This window comes from Mytilus californianus, unplaced genomic scaffold (genome assembly GCF_021869535.1).
Source record: "Mytilus californianus isolate M0D057914Y unplaced genomic scaffold, xbMytCali1.0.p SCAF_12, whole genome shotgun sequence".
Classification (NCBI taxonomy): Eukaryota; Metazoa; Mollusca; class Bivalvia; order Mytilida; family Mytilidae; genus Mytilus; species Mytilus californianus.
The window spans coordinates 44,938,807-44,956,761 of record NW_026262604.1 but is presented as its reverse complement, the minus strand read 5'-3'; the positions used below and the strand labels follow the sequence as shown (position 1 = coordinate 44,956,761).

Genomic DNA, 17,955 nt, shown 5'->3' with positions numbered 1-17,955 from the left:
AACTCGCTATTATTACAAAAATATCCACTATAGCATGCAAAATTAGAAAAAAAAACAGGATTACTTAAGAATTGGAACAACAGAGAGAATACAGGGATTCGAACCTAACCGACAAATCCCTATCTTTTACTCATTGATTTTAACCATGCTAACCTCGCGGCTACCAACTCATCCTATACGACTGCCTATTGTGTCTATATAAAGGTACAAGCCCTGTGTGTCCGATGAACCGATGTATATCAGATGTTCATTTAAATATATAAAATAGACATCTATAGTGTAACCCATTGGTAGCCGAGAGGTTTCGTCGATGTGTTGATGTCAGTCACACATAACAGATTTCAAGGAAGGGTTCGATTCCCAGTGAAGGCATATAAAAATTACAAAAATTAAAGGTAAGTTTTTAAATTAATTCCATTTGTGAACAGAAATCAGCAAATTAGCCAATTCAAACTTAATGAAATTAGGCACACAAAGGAAACAATTGAATATAATTTGGTGAGTCAATTTCAGCGGCAGATTTAGGAAGCGTTGATTCTAGAAAAAGAATCCACGGTAAATGAATAGGCTGACGTCACCACAATGGTTTAATTCGACATAGGTATTTGCATATTGGCATTTTTATTAAAAGGGCTTATATAATCCTATTGTAATGGCTGCCGTCATGATAAGGCAAAATGGCCGCTATGCAAATTAGCAAATTACCCCAAATTTTGCCATATGGTAGAGACTATACACCATTTCCCCTCATACATGTACATTGAATTTCTAATCATGCGAATCAGAATAAATACAATGTATTTGTATTATAAAGTACGACAGATTAATACATTATATAAAAAAGGTACGTTATTTGTTTTTGCTTTTAAATCACACATATTTGATGCGTATTTATTTGAGGTCGCTAAACTTTAGATTAATCTTTTTATATATCTAATTTTTTTAAATCTTAAAAATCATTTATTATGTATGACATCAATATTAATGTAGGTGTTCATGTGTGAATATTTAATTTAATTTAACACTACAAACATGACAACGTGTCATTATATACCTGGCTACAACACGTGTCAATATTAACTCGGCTACAACACGTGTCAATATTTTATTGTCCAAAACACTTGTCAATAATATAGGGACTACAACACGTGTCAATATCTTATTGTCCACAACACTTGTCAATATTATAGTGACTACTCCACGTGTCAATATTTACTTGACTTCAACACGTGTCAATATTTATTTGGTACTTCACTATATTCCGGCGGAGGAGCAGATGGGGGACTACCAACTGTCCAGGCTGTTGAAGGTATATTTGTGTAAGCTAATGGAGGCGGCTGATTATAGCTTTCCCTATTGTACAGATCTTCAGAATCTAACCGTTGTGGTGTTTCTTTAGCCTTGGTGAGCTGCATTTGAAGCTGTAAATTTAACTCTTTTATCTCCGTTAGTTCTTTTTGAAGCACTGTTACCTGGTCTTTGAGCGAATTGTTCTGATTTTTTGTTTCCTTCAACTGTTTGTTAAGTTTTTCTTTTTCTCCTGTCAAAGTCTGATTTTGTGTCTTAAGTTGATCATTTTCTAGATTTCCTTTGTTATCTGACTTGTTGACGGCTGGTACTGCCTTCGGTGCTGACGTCTTTGGCGCCACCTGGTGTGAACGTGAATGTAGTTTCTCATTTTCTTTTGATCGGAATGAACAACTACATAAAGTAGTTAAACCAAAAAGGACTAGACCAACAATGAAGCAAATGCAAAACGCTTTGTATGTAGCATCACTACAGTGATCTTCTAAACTGGTCGTGATTAAAGCCTTCGTTTCATTTCGTTCACATTCATGCAAAGCCCTTGAATGTTCAGAAAAACCACCAAGGAAAACTGCACCGACAACAAATGCAGCAGCAGCTAAGAAAAGCAATAACCATATGCATCCAATCTGAAATGAACAAAATTGAATTAAGTAAATCTAATATAAACTAAGTTATAACCAAACTCCATGTCAGTTCCAGCCGCGATCCGCATACTGCTCTACCCTTATGTAGTAACGTAAATATATTCCGAAACGGGATCGATTAATGTACGGAGTTTGATTAAAAACATAAGATACCACTTTAAGTGTTCCGATCCGAATATGTCGTTCTCACATTGTTTAGAAAGATAACAATAATCAATTAAAACGATTCAGAAAATAAAAACAAAAACATTAACATTAACGTTAGTAGCATTTAGTTTAAACTTAGGGTTTAAACCTAAAACTTGTCACAGTGACTATCGATATCAGCTCTAATATTTGTATCTCATGATATCAGTTTATGATATCCGACCCAACAATATCGGTGCTGTCGGCCCTCTAACAAGAAACAAATGTAGGTGGCCAAATTTGAGTGTAGTCGTGGTCCTTATATCCATCTCAAAGTGTTTAGCGGTTTATTTTTTTTTTCATATGGTATTTAGTATAGCTCGATCCGTGATTACAATGAACATATCAATATTCGATATGGAACTATATAACTATTGTGAGAATTGACCTAATCATCTTTATACCTATATCTATGAAAATAAATGATATCACATTTTTTTTCTAAAAATATACTAGGATCACCATATTTTCACTGGGACCACCAAATGTTGGTACAGGTCATACACATGTATAGTATAACGATAAAATTATGAGGGTCAGTTCGTTTTGTTTTCAGTGACAACGTCAAATCAATTTGAATCATACAAATATTGATATAGATGTCGTTTGTTTTTATACTTATGTGTCTTTAGGTTATTGACTCATTGGTATTAATCTAAAATCTCCTTTTTCCTATACGTGTAAAGATTCAGTCGTCAAAACCATTCAAAATACTTCCGTGTTCTTTTCAATATCTATAGGCCTAGCAGTAAAAATAATGCATAGCAGGAGATGGTTACCGTGTCGATGCATCTGTTATTGCTTAATTTTTGGAGTTCATGCGGTTTTTTACCTTGGTTATTATCATCTGAATAAATTTTTGACATTTGAACTACGTACGTACACTACTGTTGAGTTCTGATTATTGAACATGTTTAGGTCTTATACATACTTGGCTATCATATGTTTGATCATTGAACGTGTTTAGGTCTTAAACATACTTGGCTGTCAGATGTTTGATTATTGAACTGTTTAGGTCTTATACATACTTGACTGTCAGATGTTTGATTATTGAACGTGTTTAGGTCTTAAACCTACTTGGTTGTCAGATGTTTGATTATTGAACGTGTTTAGGTTTTATACATACTTGGCTGTCAGATGTTTGATTATTGAACGTGTTTAGGTCTTATACATACTTGGCTATCAGATGTTTGATTATTGAACGTGTTTAGGTCTTAAACATACTTGGCTGTCAGATGTTTGATTATTGAACTCTTTAGGTCTTAAACATACTTGACTGTCAGATGTTTGATTATTGAACGTGTTTAGGTCTTAAACCTACTTGGTTGTCAGATGTTTGATTATTGAACGTGTTTAGGTTTTATACATACTTGGCTGTCAGATGTTTGATTATTGAACGTGTTTAGGTTTTATACATACTTGGCTGTCAGATGTTTGATTATTGAACGTGTTTAGGTTTTATACATACTTGGCTGTCAGATGTTTGATTATTTTAACGTGTTTAGGTCTTATACATACTTAGCTATCAGATGATTGATTATTGAACGTGTTAGGTCTTATGCATACTTGACTGTCAAATGTTTGATTATTGAACATGTTTAGGTCTTATACTTACTTGGCTATCAGATGTTTGATTATTGAACGTGTTTAGGTCTTAAACATACTTGGCTGTCAGATGTTTGATTATTGAACGTGTTTAGGTCTTATACATACTCGGCTATCAGATGTTTGATTATTGAATGTGTTTAGGTCTTATACATACTTGGCTATCAGATGTTTGATTATTGAACGTGTTTAGGTCTTACACTTACTTGGCTGTCAGATGTTTGATTATTGAACGTTTTTAGGTCTTATACATACCTGGCTGTCAGATGTTTGAGTCTAAGCTTTCCTGGTGAAGGTAAATTTATGTACAATATTCAGAAACTAATTATGACATATCATGGTGATTAATGACCGTTTAACGTCCAGTGGAAAAGTAAATGCATATGTGCGGAATTTTCTCGCTGTGTTGAAGACCCATTGGTGGCCTTGTGCTGTTTTCTGCTCTTTGGTCGGATTGTTGTCTCTTTGACACATTCCCCATTTCCATTCTCAATTTTATTTTAGAACGTGTTAATGTGATATGGATACGGAGACTGCTTTGTACTAGACCGATACACTAAGCCAGATTTTTAACGTTCTAGTTCACTTGGTAGTGGTCCTCAGGCAGACATAACAACCTACCCGGCCACATTATTCAGACTCCGGCGGTTTGACCTGTCTTTTACTCCTAAATACTGTGTGCTAAGCGGAGAATTAGCAAATACCAATTTCCAAGTCTTTTGACCGACTCGGCCACAGTTCGGAACTCCGGCATTTGAGGCGAGCATGCTACTGCGGGAACCACTCGAGGCAGTGTGTTGCATAGAATGGTATTTTTTATTTTATCAAAAGTGAAGGAATAATAAGGCAACGTATTGGTCTTTTCAATTCAATCGCTCATATCTTATTTTGCAAAGAAATGTGAAAAATAGTCATGTCATGTCAATTCTAACATTTATGACATCAGAGCAACATCACAACTAGCATTTCTGTTCTAAGCTGTTCACATAATGTTGTTATATTCAATTATCAATCATAGAACTAACATAATATTGAAAAGATTAAAGAACTGTACTTATTTCGGAATTTCCGGAATCAGATAACTGTTCTTGGTAAACTTTCTCCTTTTAGAGGTATAGGGGAGGGTTAAAATCTCACAAAACCCCGCCGCATGTGTGCGTCTGTCCCAAGTCAGCAGCCTCTAGACTTTGTTAGTCTTGTATGTTTTTTTTTTTATTATTTTAGTTCATTTATATGTTTCGGAGTTTATTGTGACGACCATTATTGATTATCACTGAATTAATATACATTTTTGTTTAGGGACCAGCTGAAGCCCGCCTCCGGGTGCGTCATTTTCCCGCTGTGTTGAAAACCCATTGGTGGCCTTGGGCTGTTTTCTGCTCTTTGGTCGGGTTGTTGTCTCTTTGGCATTTCCATTTCCATTCTCAATTTTATTTCTCCTTTTAGTTTTAGTTTGTTTGTATATGTATACATTAATGATAACTTACTGAATCATCAATCTCTTTCTGTTTGTTTTCCCTCACTTTGGTTACAGTGATGCATGCCCATAGAGAATTTAACAGCGCCTAACAAAATAAAATATCATCTTAATGGGGAGTTGTCTCATTGGCACTCATACCACATCTTCTTATATCTAATTAATAGACTATTTTCGTATTACCGACTTTTGATTCCGGAGTTTATATTGTTCGACAGATTACCTAGTCAGTGGTAAGACATCCTTTAACTCGGTCAAGTAAGAGCAACCACAGAAGTAAAATCAAACATATAATCGGTGCATTTTAAGGGGAAAGCTTACTGTTTTCCGTTGATTTTGTCGTCTACATTAAACATAAACAAGTAAATTTTCCCCCAAAATTGTACCGATTGCAAGTTTGATTTAAATTTGGTTGCTCTTATTTGATCGAGTACCAGGATGTCCCAACACAGAGTATGTAACCTGTTGAAAAATTATACAATCCGGAGTCAAAAGTCGGTAATATGAAAAAAGTCTACCATCCATGATTAAAAACATACATCAGTTCCACAGCTAATGTTATAACGATAAATCAAACTCCTAAAACATTGGAAACTTTGTCGTTGGTGTAGATTAAACTAGACTTGAGTAATCTAAAATAATGAATCGTTAGAGTTGAAATTAAGTCTCGAATAAGTGCGCCATATTTCTTATAATGAGTTTCAATAGTAAAGATATAAAACTGTATTATATAAAAAAAGGACAAATTTTTAGTTATAAAATTAATGTTTGCTAATTAAATTTGATTTATATTTTTTCATTTACATCAGTACGTGAACCTGTATTCAACATGATGCCTCCGCAGCTACATTAGGATACAAAACTTTTTAATGTAATGCATATGCATGAAATATTTACCATCGGATGCTGGAGGGTGTGGATGGGGGTTTACAGAATACAGAATAATGGGCAAAATATGTAAAGAATAGAGACAAATGGACCAAAAAAATAAAGAATAGAGGATAATGAGGTGCTACAATATAAAGAATGGAGAATAATGGGCAAAAAGTAAGAAATGGCCCTCTAAATTAAAGAATACAGAAATGGAGGAACCACCCCCCCCCCTCATGCTAGGCAAACAACAAATGTTGACAGATACATGTGCCATGAATTTAGTGTGACATACAAAAACTACTGTTATAAATGCATTCAATTGGCTTTCAGACTAAATATATTAATTATTGCGCTCCATAGGATTATGCTCCGTGGGAATAAGATTCAGATTTTACCTACCCATCAGTTTTAATGTAATTGCTCCTTAGGTTTCAGATTCCTCCGCGGATTTTGGATCGGGATGTCCGATGTGTTGTACTAAATACGTAGAATGCGATGTCACTTACCACTGGAGCTATAACAAAGGCGCCGATGTACAACTGGTACCATTTACTAGTATCCCATGTCTCATCGTTAGAAAAATATTGAATGCCAATTCCTCCCAGTACAAAAAACATGCATGCGCATACAAGAAAAAATGCAAAACTACAACAAAGGCTATCGACGGATTTCTCTTTATTCGCAGCTGAAATTAAATAGAAAATAACTTTCAATTTTATTTCAAATGTACATTTTACAAATACTAGTAAATTGTTTGCGATTATATTAGCAAATGTTCTGTTTTATTCCATGAAAAATATACACACATATCTTACAAATACAAATAATCACAACCCCTGTGTTTTAATTTGATGTTGTTTATCGTGCCCGTAAATTAAATATGTTCCGGGTAAACTTTTTGATCCTTTAAATAAACTTATTTTAAAAGGTTACCAATTTAACAATGTAATTGGGTCTTTGAATATTGTTTTATCGATATAAATGTTGATGCTATTATGAATAAATTAAAACCCAACTAGTATATTATTGCTAAACATCTTTGAAATTTCACTGTCCTACATTTTTTCGATACCTATATTTTGGCATTGCGCAATGTCATGTTTTATCTCTCCAATCTGTACTTTGTGTCTTTTATTTGTTCGTTACTTGGTTTTTTTTTTGTGCGTTTGTTACTTGTTTTTTTTGTTGTTGTTTGTTTTGTGTTGATCCGATGCGTAAAGACCTTTTCTGCTGTTTTTTAATGGTTTGGGTTTTTTTTTTTGCCGTTACACAACTGTCCCGGTTGGTTAGGTGGAGGACTGGGCGCCTAAAATCACGTTTGACACCGCCTCATTCTATATGTGCCTGTCCCAAGTCAGAAGCATGCAACTGAGTGGTTGTCGTTTATCATATTAATTTTGTTTTTTGTTTTTTGTTTTTTTTTTTTTTTTTTGTATAGTTTGTTCTTTTGTTATGATGTAGTACCACTGTCCCAGTAAAGGGAGAATTGGAAGCCTGCTATAAATATGTTTAATGCCGCCACATTCTGTATGTGACTGTCCAAAAGTCAGGAGCCAACGTGGGTTGGAACTGATTTTTTAGCTCTGAATATAACTCAGTGATAGTCGTTTGTACCGTTTGTATATCATAACTGCTTTCGTTTATTGTATTGTATATACATTAGGCCGGTTGATTTCTAGTTAGAAATGTTTTACATTTGTCATCTTGGTGCCTTTTATTGCTTTCTGTGCGGTATGGTTTTTTGCTCATTGTTGAAGGCCGTAAAATGATTTACAGGTGCTTACTTCTGCGTCATTTGGTCACTGGTGGAGAGTTGTCTTATTGGCAATCATAACACATCTTCTTATTTTAATATCTGCTTTTTACTCAAATGATGTAGCTCTCAACTGTATTAAAAATATCGTAAACTATAATATCGCTCTGAGGCGAGGGGACCTCATTTTTTCAGAATTTTGATGTACATGTATTTTGAATTTTTCTTTATTCTCTTTTCTGTATATTTCCCTATTATTCTCTATTATTTATATTTTAGCAACTCAATATTCTCTTTAGTTTTTAATGTTTGTCCATTTTCTCAAAATTTCCCCTATATTTTCTTTTCCTGGAAACCCCATAAAGACCCTCATACAGTTTTATCTGACTGAGTCAAAATAGCGTCCCGAAGATACTGTTTCTGGTTTTATTGTGTTATAGGGTAATTTTCTTAGAAAGCTGACAATCTAAAGATGCGGTGATTCCGAATGATTATCGATATTTACCTCCATTAGGAACGCTAAACCCAAATAATGTCATGGTACCGGATTTATAACTAATTGAGTAGATGAGGAGCTATATGACTTAAAAGCGCTTACAAACATCTAGGGCCAACTTTGCCTGAGATATACTTTTCAACTGTATTCGAGTAGTTGTCGTTGGTAGCTGTCTGTCATATTTGTTCAATATGTTTATTTTTTGTCATAAATAGTACTGTTGGTTTTTTCCGATTGGATTTGTTTCACTTTTTGTCGTTTTGGGGATTCCATAACTATCTATTTATAAACTGTACGGGTTTTGCTTATTGTTGAAAGTAGTACTGTGACCTAAAGTTACTAGAATCCACGTCATTTTCACTATGACGGATACTTGTCTCATTGGAAACCATACCACGTTTCCTTCTTTTCTATAGATCACCGCACGATTCAACAAAGCAGATAAAGCAGGTAGACTATCGCATTAAAGGAAGCCGACTACAAAGGTAACACCAATCACACTTTAGCGACAATTATTGCACCATAGCGACTCTTGCTTTATTTTGAATCCACCCTTCAACCTCGAATGGTGAAGCAAACCAAGGTAGGATACAACATCAATTTGGTACGCACATATAGGCGAAATATTATACATGTACCTGTTACCATTTTTGTGCTGTGCTCTTTTTCTCAGCTCTGTGGTTTTCTTCTATTACCCTGCAGTTAGATATATAAACGATATTTATACATCTAGATATTAGAAAGTCAAATGCAATATCAAATATTCTTGTCATGTTCTTTCAAAGGGTGACATTTATTTTGCCACAAGAAGTCGGAAATTGCAGCTCACACAGCTTTCATAGAAAATCAACTCGACCTTAAGAAATATTATCTAGAAACACAAATTGTGCGAATTGAGCTTACATGACATTATCCCAGAGAGCCGTACTGTGTTTTTCAAACTTTCCATAACAATTTGTGTAACAAATAAAGGCTCAAGGACTTAACTCACTATAGAATATGTGTTCAATCTTTATTTGGAATACATCAAAAATTAAATCAAATTGAAATAGGAGATCATATTCGTCTATTTCTAAAATCAAAGGTTAAATGCACCAGAAAAAATGGAAATTTGTTGATTGGTTTTATTGTGCTTTCTCAAAAGCATTTGATAATGTCTGGCATACTTATCTGCTGCATAAAATGAAAGTAAATGGCATGGATGTAAATCTGTTAAATTGTTTCAATAACTATTCGAAGTGAAAAGAAGACAAATATGTATTACTTACCGATATGAACGTTTTTGACCGGGCCCGAATTGTTGGTTTTACATCTTACATAGTTTATCCGAATTATTTACCCAAAGCAGACGTTATTTCCTGCCAAGTTATCTAACATATATCTCGGTGTGCCCCGTAGTTGTTTAAATGTTTGTATTGTTTTTTGCACGCTTCGGTGTAATTGTCGGGCTAAATTATGACAGTACATGTTTGATTTCTTTGACAAATTTATTTTATTGATATTACTTCATGACTATGTTCTTCATGTCACAGTTGTGGCGTGACGAAACTTTGAAAAGCATTCTACCTAAACAGGTGCTAGGTGCCGTCTTAAACTTGCAGTGAGGTGAGAGTTTTTTGCCCCGTGTTAAAGGCCTCACTGTGACTTTGAAATGAAAAACAGCAATAAAAGCGCTGTTCCTTTACTTTTTGTGTATTTTGCTGTGCATAAACTGATTTCGTGTCATGGATGGATAACTCATATCCTTTTTTTTTTTATTTAAGGAATGACTGTAATATTTTTTCTGTCTATGAAGAAATAACATCAAAAATGTGGTGCACACTGAATAACACGCGTAGCTGGTTATTTAAAAGTGTGCACCACATTTTTTATGTTATTTCGAATAGACAGCAAAAATATTAGTCATTTCTTATAATTTAATCCTAAATTCCATTTTAAACCGGAGTAAACCATGAAAAAAACGTTGATGACGTCACGGTCACATGACAAAATTATATCTATGAGCTAATAAACAAAACAACGTCAGCCAATCAGAAGACGCGTTACATCCAAAATTGAATTATTAAATGGTGAATATCAATCAATCCTCCTTAGCCCTTATTCGCCACAACTCTGCTGATTCCGTACCTACATCTAACAGATAGATGGAGAGAAGCGGAGTCACCCGCGGTTAGCCGATTGTCTAAGACATATGCAATGTTAAAGCTTGTGTCCCCGGAGGATCAGTTCTATGCCTTCTGTTGTTTTTTTTTTTATATGTAGAAATGATGTTGCCGAAAAAAAATACATTTTTATCATTGTTATTTGCTCCGGTCGGCCAGAATCAATTTGCGCCAATTACAGTTTTGAAAAGGTATCAATTGCGCCACTCTTTATTTTTCTGATGGTATTAATTGTGCCAATAAATGTAATCAAATTGCGCCACATTTACCTGTATGTTTGTTTACCTATATCATACATGTTACCAAGGATTTGTATAGAAAGAAAACTCACTAATAAATACATTTTCCAGTAATAGAATAGTTTTTCACATGTAAAGATGTCTGATATATTGTTAAAGAAATAAAGTATGATAAAGGGAAACCTATCATCGTTGTAGAAGATCACAAATTCCATCATGCATTTATCAAGAAAAATGGAGAAATTAGATAGATGATGAGCAGTTAGGTCGTGTTGTGCTAGGCTATTTGCAGATGAATATTGTACTGTTATTTTGAGTTGGGCATCAGACCATATACATGAAAATAATACTCAGAAACAAGAAAGACAGATTTTGTGAACAGAGTGCAAACGAAAAGCAACTGATATGTTATCTGAGTGACCTTCTAAAATGATTTAGAAGATATATATAAGTAAAACTAAAAATTGATAAAATTGACGCAATTGTGTGAATGTTTTATTGGCGCAAAAAGTAAAATAACCAAAATACCGAAGTCTGAGGAAAATTCAAAAACGGAAAGTCCCTTATTAAATGGCAAAATCAGAAGCTCAAACACATCAAACTAATGGGAAAAAAAACTGTCATATTCCTGACTTGGTACAGGCATCGCAAATGAAACCTATAGTTTACAAAATGAAGTGACGCAGAAGAAGCATTGGAGAAAACAGTTGTGGCGCAAATGGATTCATTGTTGGCGCAAATAGATATCGCCCCTCGCGTCATAATGCACAATGTATACAATCAGTTATTGACAATGACCTGAGGTAATTGGGTAAAGGGTCAAGAAAATGATTTATGTTTTTCAATCACGAAAAACGCCGTGGAGATCATCGAATATTTTTTTTTATTTTTTTTTCCGAAAAGGCCAATTATGACCCCTTTTTTCGAGCTTAAACTTCAAATAAAGATTTATGGCAATTATCAAAATGTACTATTAAAGAATAAATAGGGGATCAGTCTTTTTATGATTTTTTTTTTTTTTTTTTTTTTTTTGTATTTTTGTATTATTGTGTTTTTGATGGCGTCAAAATTAATAAAATTTCTTATCTTCTCAATTTAATGAACTCATGTCATTAGGTTGCGTTGGAAAGAAACATACAGCGCAACGGCTGAGAAAAAAACAAACAACATTTAAAATAAAGTCGGACTCCAATATATAGGATGTCGTACCTTGTGCTTTATTATTTTTGAGACCTACATGTTGAATAAATGCCAATCATTCTTATTGAGACAACTCAAATTTAGTAACATTTAAATGTATGCGCACATGTATTTTCTTTTCGGATGGAGTTTGACTTCTTCTAAAATTTTCATCAATTCCAAGATATATATGGACGATCTCTTTACTTATACCAGTAGCCACTTGTGCCATTTCTCTTAATATTCTGTAATACGCACATTTTGTTTTATTTTCAACTATTACTGTGCTTATTATTATTGTATTCCATGTATAATTCTATTACACACTTAAGTGCCTACCTGACTTTCTTAAAACATCTCTTTTAAACTTTCAGGCTCAATCAATCAATCAACCAAGTGGTATTAAATGTGTCGTCTTCATACTACTATATATAGATGTCTTAAAATTCAACTAAGGCAATATGATTGATTGATTGATGGTTGCTTGTCGGTCAGTGGCAAATATTTCATGCATGTTCACGACGAAGAAGAAAGAATGCATATCCAGTATACATAATAAATAGAAAAATAATAATAATAATCATCATCATAATTTATGTGTACAGTGTAATTAAAATATCACATATTTGTCTAGTACATACTTTGTATACATACTAGGTAATATACATCGTACAATAATAAAATAAGACAGAAACTCCACCAAAGTTGACGCATACAACACTGAATATACATTTATATATTATATCCTTTGAAGCTGTTTCATTTAGCACTGATCATATCTATTAAACAACATACAATTGTCATTACAGTATTTACTCTGAATATTATTATTATAATTTTTCATTCTTAAAGTACAGAAATATAGGATTTATTAACTCACCTAAAACTAAGGTTAAATCCAACATTTAATTTGAATATGTCAGTAATAATGCATAAGTGTGTAGAAATGTAAACCTTTAAATGACCCGTTCTTGTTTTCTGGTTTCCATGATGGGTAATTGTATTGATTGAAAAAGCGTCCATGTATTGATCTTTAATGTTCATAATATACATGTATATATTGAATATACATAAGTCAAAATATAAGACTATTTACATGTATTGTAGATCGAAATGACGTCATTTTTAACACCACGAATCACAATAAATATTTGTGTCAAACTCTTAATTACTTTACTTATATGATAAGCATTATACCTGTATAGAAAATATTTAACTATTATTTAGTTTCGTTGCACATGATTCGATTTGAAATATACATTGTAATGAGATACAGGTATATATATTTGAATATTTGTCAAATTCATTTTAATTAAAAGAAAGGTGGCTCCAAATGTATGTAATATTTGCCGTTGAACGTTATCAATAATCAATTGTCATGCAAGATGCTGTGCAAAATAAACAAATTAAAAAAACTAAAATAGTTTCAAAAAATTATTAGAAATTTATAGAACTAAAAAGGACTTTTGTTGGTGTTCAGTATGGGATTATATTTTAAGAAGGTTATACATGTCGATAATGTTTCTTATTGATATTGTTTTTGCAATCACTTTACCAGCTATTTTAACCATGTATACAAAGATTTAAATGTTATACAAACATATTGTCGCCAGGCTTAAAAACATGATCAATAACTATCATAATTACTTGTTATATTCTCTTTCTCACCCTAAATTAATAATTGTTAAACTTCTAGTGTAGATAAAGTAGTCATTCGTTGTTTTTGAAATTATTTCTACTTTTATATGCAGATTATACTGTTTTATTAGCAGAAAACAGCACCGATTTACAATACATGTTAAATACCTTTTACGAATATTGTGAAGAATGGAAAATGAAAATAAATACAAATAAAACTAAAGTTTTGATCTTTTTGAGTGGCAGAATGCTAGCAAATCTCAAGTTCACAGGATATTGAAATTGTAAAAGAATACAAATATTTAGGTATTTTATTTTCTAGAAGTGGATCCTTTTTATCAAATAAAAAATATTTAAAAGAGCAAGCCACAAAAGCTATGTATAGTGTTTTAAAAAAAGGTAGACAAAACAATTTGTCAATAGAATGTCAACTTGATTTATTTGACAAAATGGTTTTACCAATACTGTTATATGGATCAGAAATATGGGGTTTTGAAAATATAGATATACTTGAACGTGTACATTTACAATTTTGTAAAATGATTTTACATTTAAAACAGTCTACTCCAAATTTCATTGTGTATGCAGAGCTTGGCAGATACCCCATTGCCGTGTCTGTAAAATTACGAATGGTTGATTTCTGGAGTAGACTTCTTAATGGAAAAGAAAGTAAAATTTGTGTTATATTATACAAACTTGTATTTTTATATTATAATGATAACGGAATAGAAACTAAGTGGATATCATATATTAAAAATATTTTTGATAATTGTGGTATGTCCAATATATGGAATGCACAGTTTGTTGATAAATGGGTGACAAAATGTATTGAGCAAAAACCCAAAGACCAGTTCCAACAATATTGCTTTGCTTTTGTTGCAGACTCGCCTAAAACTATATGTTATCGTATTTTTAAAAAGAATTTTCAATTTGAAAAATATTTTTCTTCTTTGCCTTACAAATTTATTCATACATTTTGTAAATATAGATGTGGAAGTCACCACTTGCCGATTGAGTCTGGAAGGTGGCAGGGTTTACCGAGAGAAGACAGAATCTGCCGTCTCTGTGACTCAAACGACATTGGTGACGAGTACCATTATATAATGAATTGTGGAACATTTAAGTTGGAAAGAAAGAAAATTTTACCCAAATACTGTTTGTCAAACCCTAATATCTATAAATTTGATCAACTGTTTAATTCATCAAATATTGTAATATTAGAAAAACTATGTAAATTTATCAAAGTTATAAATGTGAAAGTCAGTCCTCCAAGTTAATTTCATTGTATTGTTCGCACATGCATGTAATAATTGTACCTTATAGTTATATTTATGTATGTTCTCTATAACTATGTAATTGTAGTTTTATGAGAAATAAAGTATATATATATAGTTAAAAGAGGAAATATCAATTAAATAGCATTAAAAAAAACACACATACACAAGGACGATAGATAAAAAAACACACATACACAAGGACGATAGATAAAAAAAACACACATACACAAGGACGATAGATAAAAAAAAACCACACATACACAAGGACGATAGATAAAAAACACACATACACAAGGACGATAGATAAAAAAACACACATACAAAAGGACGATAGATAAAAAAACACACATACACAAGGACGACATAGATAAAAAAAAAACACACATACACAAGGACGATAGATAAAAAACGCACACATACACAAGGACGATAGATAAAAAAAAAAAACACATACACAAGGACGATAGATAAAAAACACGCAGTAGAAAGATAATAACAATTGAATGACTAAAGATGGCTGGGGGGAAAAGTGGGAGGGGGGGGGGGGGGTGTGAATTCACGGCATAGCACTAAACATTTCATACGTATTCACGAAAAAAAAATATATAATATTAACAAATAAAAAATGAATATATACTCATAACTGAAAAATCGTTACTTAAGCAACAACAATGTCGTATTTTTCATTTCAATAGTAGAAACATTTGACAGGAAATAACCTTAATATCAATTTAGGAAGTACACCACTAATTCATGGCCCCATTGCTTTCTATGTTAAATTCCTCAATTTCAAGCAGACACAGCTCTTTTGTTTCAAGTTCAAATAAAGTGACAATCATTGCATGTCAAAGCAACACTTTATTGTGTCTTGCACTGGAAAAATCAACATACCTTTAATGGCATATAAGAAAGAACTGGTTCCCGGAACTTCGGATGTACCAAAACAGGTACTTCAGATCTGACATACAGGCAAAAAGCACCCTCTTTATAAAATTTGGTGCAGTTTTTTTAATATTCAAAATTATAAGTCAAAAAGTGTTCTACAATGATCACCAGTCATTCAGCTTTCATTTGATACCAACAATACCTACATATTCTACATATTTTGAAAGTTACACTCATGCGTAGGAACTATTTTGTGTTTAATATGTACTACTTTCTGGTATGTGCTTTCTGGCCGGGCCGAATTAGTGGTGTTACACCTTTAGCTAAATATATATAATGTAAGTACTTTAATCCCGATACTGTGAATAAATATGTTGTAAACAAATTACATACTGTCTCATCAATGCATCAATACATCGTTGTTTGTAATAATATCTCCAATCAACGTCCATTTACTTGTTTTAATCGATTGTCTAATAACTTATGTACTTATGGTTTTCTTCTCTTGTCGGGTAAAAAAGTACAAAATAATTCGAAAGAAAATGTAGGGTTTCTCTTACCTTGCAGTCATAAAAATTTCGAGAACGAATATCGTACTCAAGACTCAGAGTTCAACCAATCAACATACGGGATAGTATGTTCGAAGCGAAATTTTTGTTGCATTCTAAGTGTTCAAGTCAACATTAACTAAGGCGATTTCAATGATGTAATTATGAACTACCGTATTTAACGGAGGGAGCTAATAAAATATTAAAGATAGCCCATGTCTTATAAATAACGAACATGTTTAACCCCGCCACATTCTGTATGTATGTGCCTGTCCCAAGTCAGGAGCCTGTAATTCAGTGGTTGTCGTTTGTTTTTGTATATCATATTTGTTTTTCGGTTATTGTTTTGTACATAGATCAGGCCATTAGTTTTTTCATGTTTGAATTGTAAATTTTTTTTCATTTCCGGACTTTCTATAATAGCTTTCTTTGCGGTATGGGTTTTGCTCATGGTGAAGTCACTATGATGACATATAGTTGCTAAAATTCGTAGTCATTTGGTCTCTGGTGGAGGGTTGTCTCATATTGATAATCATACAGGTTTCCTTAATGTTATATTGAAGTCCACTGAAATACCATTTCTTTTCGACAATATACGTATTGGTTAAAAGTGGTACAGTGTACATCTTTTAAAATGATTGCCTGTTTAATAGGTACTTAAGAATGTTCGTTCCTCTGTTTCAAAATAACAAGCTTTTTAAAAGACTGTTACAAATTGAGAGTATATTATTAACTGAACTTAAAGAGCAGAAAAAAATGATACTTCAGTGTCCTTGTTTATGAGATATAAGCAATTGAAAATTTGGCGGGAAATGATTTTCTCTTAGATTTTTCATATAGTTAACATAAGCACCACTTTCCTTTCAAAAGCTATGAAAATAATAACAAAGATTTTAAATAATTTTTAGAAATTACTCTTTTTTAAAATGATACACAATAAAATTATGAAAAGAAAAGTAGGGGTATGTGGGCAAAATTTTTTAATGGCACTACATGAATTACACCACAGGATTCCGAATACCTTACAAAAGGTCAAAAACTAGAGAAGCGAACATCCTTAATTGCCGACTGGAACTAAATCAAAGGCTCCATTTAGAAAGTTAACTTACAACTGTAAGTGAAAATTGATTATTACATTATATGCAAATATAAGCCTTTTGATAATCTTCAGTTCAGTAACTCATTTTATTGGAAATTCAATATACTAATAGAAAAAATAATTTCACAACTTTGATAAGTTGTATTGATTCATCCTTGAGTTTCTATGATAATTGATAATGCTAACATTTTCATACTTTTAATTTGAACATTAAATCTCTTTTCTGTTGAAAATTTTCAAAACGAAATTGTCCCCTTTCATGTATACAAAAACACTATAACATTGGACGCTGTTATGCAAACGCATGTTATTTCATTCAGTCATTTAAATAAGCAAATGATAATTTTCGATGAAATGAATTTTGATTTTTAATCTTATTTTGAACAAGAATTCTAGAGTAAACACGGTATTCGATAAATGATCACTTCATAAAAACATATAAACCCTTTTGATTAAAGCAAAGGCATCTTTTAACGTACTAGATTAAAAACATTCGTTGCCGAGATTTGTCTTCTTTTAGAACGGCACTTAAGGTAGATCATAAGTATATATTTTTTGAGACAGAATTTTCTTATAATTTGCCAAA

General features: G+C 32.5%; 1 protein-coding gene across 1 annotated transcript; it reads right to left on the bottom strand.

Annotated features, from left to right (window-relative positions):
- Positions 1-993: 993 nt before the first annotated feature.
- Positions 994-12,958, bottom strand: LOC127721880 (uncharacterized). Its single transcript, XM_052228700.1, has 5 exons — positions 12,803-12,958; positions 8,981-9,038; positions 6,600-6,778; positions 5,231-5,308; positions 994-1,934 (listed from the first exon to the last, which is right to left on the bottom strand). Exons 2-5 carry the CDS (start codon positions 8,988-8,990, stop codon positions 1,233-1,235), a joined length of 969 nt encoding a protein of 322 aa, XP_052084660.1. The 5' UTR covers positions 8,991-9,038; positions 12,803-12,958; the 3' UTR covers positions 994-1,232.
- Positions 12,959-17,955: the final 4,997 nt, after the last annotated feature.

Excerpts from the sequence above, each read along its gene's own strand:
- LOC127721880 (XM_052228700.1), bottom strand. Across the intron at positions 5,309-6,599 it reads CCTTTGTTATAGCTCCAGTG|GCGCTGTTAAATTCTCTATG; the intron begins GTAAGTGACATC and ends TTATTTTGTTAG. Across the intron at positions 1,935-5,230 it reads AGAAAGAGATTGATGATTCA|ATTGGATGCATATGGTTATT; the intron begins GTAAGTTATCAT and ends TGTTCATTTCAG.